A 6,000-nucleotide genomic window follows, 5' to 3' on the forward strand; every position below is an offset into this window, starting at 1 on the left:
TGATTGTAGGGTTGAGACTGCATAATGAAGATTGGTAGCTCCATAAGAATACCAGGTATGTCCCAGACTATTCAACAGTGTACATGCAGCTTATTCTACTCATGTAGTCTTAAAAGGTTTGGAATTCTCATTTTATAAGCTGAGAAACTGAGGCTCTTGCCTAACGTACCTTGCCAAAAGTCATAAAATTGGCAAATGAAGTGGTTTGGATCCCCCTCTGTGTGACTCCAAACATCTTTGCACTATAATTTCTTCCCCACGTTTGCAGTTTCTACTTTTTGTTCTGTGTTGAGTTTCAGGTTCCTCCTTCTGTATTCTTAACCTCTTACCAATTCATACATTCGGCATTAAAGATAGAAATAAAAGTATTTTGAAGGCGCATGTCTCCTTATCATCCGATAAATTGTGTACTTGTTAATAGTGTTCAGTTTATCAAGCAGTGGATCTGTCTCAGGCTAATTATTTTATTTGAACTCAGTTTTTTCTATTTTTGTTGCTTTTAGTGAAAATACTAATTTTGAACTCTTGAGTGCACCATTAGCAATATTTTTATAGCTGCTGGTTCCGTCACTTCTCTGTGCAACCTACCTTTTTTTTAAATTAAGTATCTGTAAACGTAATTGAAGAACTTTTGGGACTCACTCATTCCATACCCTCTGCATTATATAATGGTGCTAAGAATCGGTTATCATGTCTGAATGTGAGTGGGTTTAATTGATTACCTGTTGCCAAAAGAAGTTCTGTATTCCACTTATCATGTCCTTCTGTCACCTGCATGGAAGAAATAATATCAACATAAACTTAGCCATTTAGAAAAAATATATAATGTATATTGTATTTTAACCCTACCATGACTATATGATGTTTCTCTTAAAATTTTCAGGTGATTTCCTAAAAACATTGGAAGACCCAGATTTGAATGTAAGAAGAGTAGCCTTGGTCACATTCAATTCAGCAGCACATAATAAACCGTCATTAATAAGGGATCTTCTAGATACTGTTCTGCCACATCTTTATAATGAAACAAAAGTTAGAAAGGAGCTTATAAGAGAGGTAAGTTAGTTACATTACTGTTTATCTAAGCTTGTCCTTTACTTTTAAGTATATCCACACCTTCTTTTTTGTTTCAACAGGTAGAAATGGGTCCATTTAAGCATACAGTTGATGATGGACTGGATATTAGAAAGGCAGCTTTTGAGTGTATGTACACACTTTTAGACAGTTGTCTTGATAGACTAGATATCTTTGAATTTCTAAATCATGTTGAAGATGGTTTGAAGGACCATTATGATATTAAGGTAAGATATTTGTGCCTGTTTATAAATTGCTTTAGAGGAAGACTTTGCTATAGTGACTTTCACCCTTGCAATTTACTCTTGTGTATTAAGAAAAATTGATTTGCTTGTCATGATTTAATAAGTGTACTATAAACTAGAATATGCAAAAGTAATAGTAATACAGTGTAACATTACAGGGAAAATCCAGAAACCTCATTGGAGGAGGAAGTCAAGTCTAAGTTATGGATGGAAAATTCTCAAATTCTGTATGCCAGCTTGCTTTAATGCATAGACCAGAGATCTTTCCATTACTTAAAAGAAGAGTCCAGGCAGGTTTTGGTGTTCAGAGTATAAGGAGTGAAATTATTACTACTACTACTACTAGTATTTTTTTTTTTTTTGGCCTGTCTTAATATTGGACAGTAATCTTCTCAAGGGAGTTTTTTTTTTTTTTTTCCTTTTTAGTTTTCCATCAGTGTCTTGGCTAATTCTTTTGTCTGTCTTTAGAGCTGTTCTATATGATAACTGTTTTACTTACATGAATGGGGGATTTTTATTTTCCAGTATAATAAGCTTAATATCAAAAGTATTGTTAAAGGATAATACAGAAGGACTGTTTCCACATATACATGGCAATCTGTAGAAATTAGAGAGAAATACCCTTCAAAGTTTTAGAGTAGGAACTTTGCATAGCTGCTCTTTGTTTTATTTGCTCATGTCCATTTTAAATATGAACTATAAAAGGGTGATTTAAAAAACGTTCATTGTCTCTTCTTCAGGCCCTTTAGTCAAGCAGGGCAAAAGTGGTAGTTGAAAAGTAATTCAGCCATACTATCAGAATTCCAACTTGTTTCCTATGTGGTAGTAGTAACCTGACCCTCCCAAATTCAATGAAGAGAACCCCAAAAGAAGTAATAGGATCCTCCTGTTTTATTCTGTAGTTTATAGTGTAAGAGAAAAAAAAGATTATGAGTTACTGGGCTTTATATGGATAACATAAGGATAATATAATAGAATATATATATTATTCTATACATATAATCCATATATTATATATATAATCTATATATAAGGATAATATAAGGATAATATAATATATGGATAATATATGGATAATATAAGACTGAATAACCAGTCTTTTTGATTTTTTTAGGAATATCTGCTAAGACAGTGGAAACTTATTACAGAGCTTTTCTCCTAGTTATTTTCTTGTTCAATGGTTTCCATTCTGTTACACACAAGGCTTTTTAACAAATACTGTATCTGTGACCCTATCCTGACAGGTTAAGTAAAAATCTCTGGGAAAGGGGTTGAGGAATTGGCAGATTTCTAAAGCTTTCCAGCGCTAATGTGCAGCCAGGATTGAGAACCACTTTACTAGTTTTGGACTCTAGGACCACATTATAAGGTCGATCTGCCTAATACTCATAATTAATATTCCTCAGAATAAAGTTTGAAACAAATTTATGTGATTCCAAATGGCAGATTACATTAAAATGAAACTTGATGGTACATGCTATGCATTTCCTCTTAGAAGCTTTGTTAGAATTTGGAATTTTGTCTTTAGAAAATAATGCAAAGTCTAAATTTTTTGTTTTAATTTCTAATAGATGCTCACATTTTTAATGTTGGTGAGACTTTCCACCCTTTGTCCAAGTGCAGTGCTGCAGAGGTTGGACCGACTTGTTGAGCCATTACGTGCCACATGTACAACTAAGGTAATCACTGATAGACATCACCCTAGGCCAGACTTGGTATATTCAAGAATCCTAGTTGATTCCATACTGTAGTTTTCCAGATTTAACCATGCTAGCACTCTATGTATTAGTTGGCTTTAAAAGTGAATCTTTTAGGGGCTCCTGGGTAGCTTAGTTAAGCATCCGACTTTGGCTCAGGTCATGATCTCGAGGTTGGTGGGTTTGAGCCCCGCGTTGGTCTCTGTGCTAACAGCTCAGAGCCTGGAGCCTACTTCAGATTCTGTGTCTTCCTCTCTCTGCCCCTTCCCCACTCACACTCTGTGTTTCTCTCAAAAACAAACATTAAAAAAAAATTTAAAAAGTTAACCTTTTAGATGTGGATGTTTTAGAAAACGTAGCACCATTAAATGCCATTCTTAAAAGCTTTTAATGTTATAGATATGTATCATACGTTGAAGTATCAATTCTGAGACCATAAAGGAGGAAATGGTGTATTCCGGTAGAGGAGGTGGTGAGTGGGAGTTCTAGAAAACTTCATATGAGCACGATGACATATAAAATGGACCTTGAAAAGTTAGAATTATTTTTAGATTCAGAGGGAAACAGGACTTTTCATAGAAGAAATACATAGTACATGGCAGTACATGACATGTTTGAAGAAAAATGAGTGAACAGGATAGCTAGAAGAATAGTTTCTTAGAGGCCAGAGTAGGACTTGCTTAAGCAGGTAAGGCTCTGGGTCCCATTCTGTTTTCAACCATGAGGGCTCTGAATTTTGTTTTTATAAGGGGGCTTTGTATAAAATGTTCCCTCCAAGGAAGAGAGCTACTGCTCAACAGTTTAAAAATAACTGTGTTTAGGTATAATGTATCTTTTGGACCTATAAGACAGTGGCTTTGCTTTATTTACCAGAAATTTCTACATGCTTAAATTTTGTTCAGGAGCTGTCTTTATAACCTATAATATAAATTTACTCAATGTTACAGGTGAAAGCAAATTCAGTAAAGCAGGAGTTTGAAAAGCAAGATGAACTAAAGCGATCTGCCATGAGAGCAGTAGCAGCATTGCTAACCATTCCAGAAGCAGAGAAGAGTCCACTGATGAGTGAATTCCAGTCACAGATCAGTTCTAACCCTGAGCTGGCGGCCATCTTTGAAAGTATCCAAAAAGATTCATCGTCTACTAACTTGGAATCAATGGACACTAGTTAGATGTTTGTTCAACACGGGGACCATTACTTTGACCATATGATGCACTGAATTGACAGGTTAACCATAAGACATGGAAAGAGAAGTATTTAAGGCTTCAAAATGTTCCATTTTTTTCCCTCTTCTCATGGAGACAGTTTGGCTTTCTTCCATTGTTGTTTTTGTAGCATTTATTTCAGAAACATGTATTTCCACAATCTCCAGAGGTTGTAAAGCCACTAATGTTTTAGTGGTTAGGGCAACATTTAAAAAATGGAAATTAAAATTTAGGATTTATGGAGATAGGGTCCAGTATCTATTTGCCCTGTAATGTTTAGGATTAAAATGTTGAAATTTTGTGACCATGAATTTCTTTCTTTTATAATTTTCCTTTAAAAAAAAAATCAAAATTTTACAAGACGAAAACCATGTTTTTCTCGTATAACTTTTTGTTTCAGCAACATAAATCGATTTTTAGCTGGCAGACAAGAATATCTGTGTAAGATTTGTTACGTTTCAGAGGGTTTGGCAGTTTAAAAAAAGATAAGGTATCATTTTTTTTTAAGTATGGGGATTAACAGTATCCCTATTGTGCACACTAATTTTGCATGAGCAAGTTTACAAATATGTATTGTCTGTAAAGCAGCATGTGCAGATTATTCATAACAAAAGTTAAAATAGTATTATTGTATTAGTGCAATTTTCAGATATTTATTTTTGCACAGAAAACATATCTGGAGAAAGAGAGAGAGAGGAGTAAATTTTTGAAACTTTGGTTTTCTTAATGCCAGTGTGAATTTGCAGATGTTTTCAGCAAATCAAGTCACAATAACAGTTTGCCACTTTTTCTATTATAAATTTTCTTACACATTTAAAATTTGAATATTTAAGTACTCAGTTTTTCTCAGTTACCCATTTGTGTGCGTGTGTTTCCAACTTAGAAATTTTTAAAGCCAGATGTTTCTTTCATTCCCTTTGGATCCCTACATTCCTTATTGAAGGATACAAATACTGTGTACGCTTTTGAATTTTATTTTTAGGAAAATTCTGAAGCTGTCACAGGTTTGTTAGCTAATATAGTGTTTTCTTTTAGTTGAGTTAGATTCCCCCCCCTCTTGTAGCGCTAATTCACATATTGTATTTGGTAAGTGTTGACTACTTTTCCTGATTAAGGGGTCTGTGCTGGGGGGAAGCAAAGCTTTGCAGTACCTTATATTGTAGTTAAATTTTTATTTAACATATCCTTCAGTGAGCTCATTTCACACTGTAGCCTCTTCCTTCAAATTTGTGGTGCTCCTGTAACAGTAAGAACTAACTTCTGAAATAAAAGACATCTCCTAATGCTGTGCAAACATAGTTTACATGTATTGAAGGAGGCAGTTGTTAAATCGACCAATTTAAGCAATCAGATATTTGAAAACTGCACCCTTTATTTTTGAAACTGTGAATTAGAAATATTTTTCCTGCTGTATAACTTCCTGCTTTAACATCTGAATATGCAGTGATTTTAATTGATAACATACTGTGGTTATTCGATTAACAGCTTGATTTCAAATGTTCAGATGATAATGCATAAGACATCATTACCAGTAAGGATTTTAGTACATTAATCTAGAACGTTACATGAAGTTGGTGCCATTTCAAAATGTGGCAGGTGATAATCTTCTACCATAATTTGCATAAAACTGTAATAGAAGTTTATTTCGAGATGTTAGTATATTATGTACTATGCATTACCGTGGTATAGATGTTGTGGATATATTTAAGTATTTGGTTACATGGTTTCACAATAAATTACAATACTGCAGGCTCTAGGACCATATAGGAGACTGACATGCA

At 34.1% G+C, this 6,000-nt stretch overlaps 1 protein-coding gene across 1 annotated transcript in view; it reads left to right on the forward strand.

Annotated features, from left to right (window-relative positions):
• The window catches only part of CAND1 (cullin associated and neddylation dissociated 1), a 43,033-nt gene extending 37,033 nt beyond the window's left edge, over positions 1–6,000 (forward strand). Inside the window, exons 12-15 of the mRNA XM_060657041.3 lie at positions 884–1,053; positions 1,134–1,298; positions 2,888–2,995; positions 3,961–6,000. Of these exons, the coding sequence (XP_060513024.1) occupies positions 884–1,053; positions 1,134–1,298; positions 2,888–2,995; positions 3,961–4,185 (668 nt within the window). The 3' untranslated portion in view covers positions 4,186–6,000. The remainder of the gene's footprint in view (positions 1–883; positions 1,054–1,133; positions 1,299–2,887; positions 2,996–3,960) is intronic.

This window comes from Panthera onca, chromosome B4, assembly GCF_046562875.1.
Source record: "Panthera onca isolate mPanOnc1 chromosome B4, mPanOnc1 haplotype 2, whole genome shotgun sequence".
Taxonomy (NCBI): domain Eukaryota; kingdom Metazoa; phylum Chordata; class Mammalia; order Carnivora; family Felidae; genus Panthera; species Panthera onca.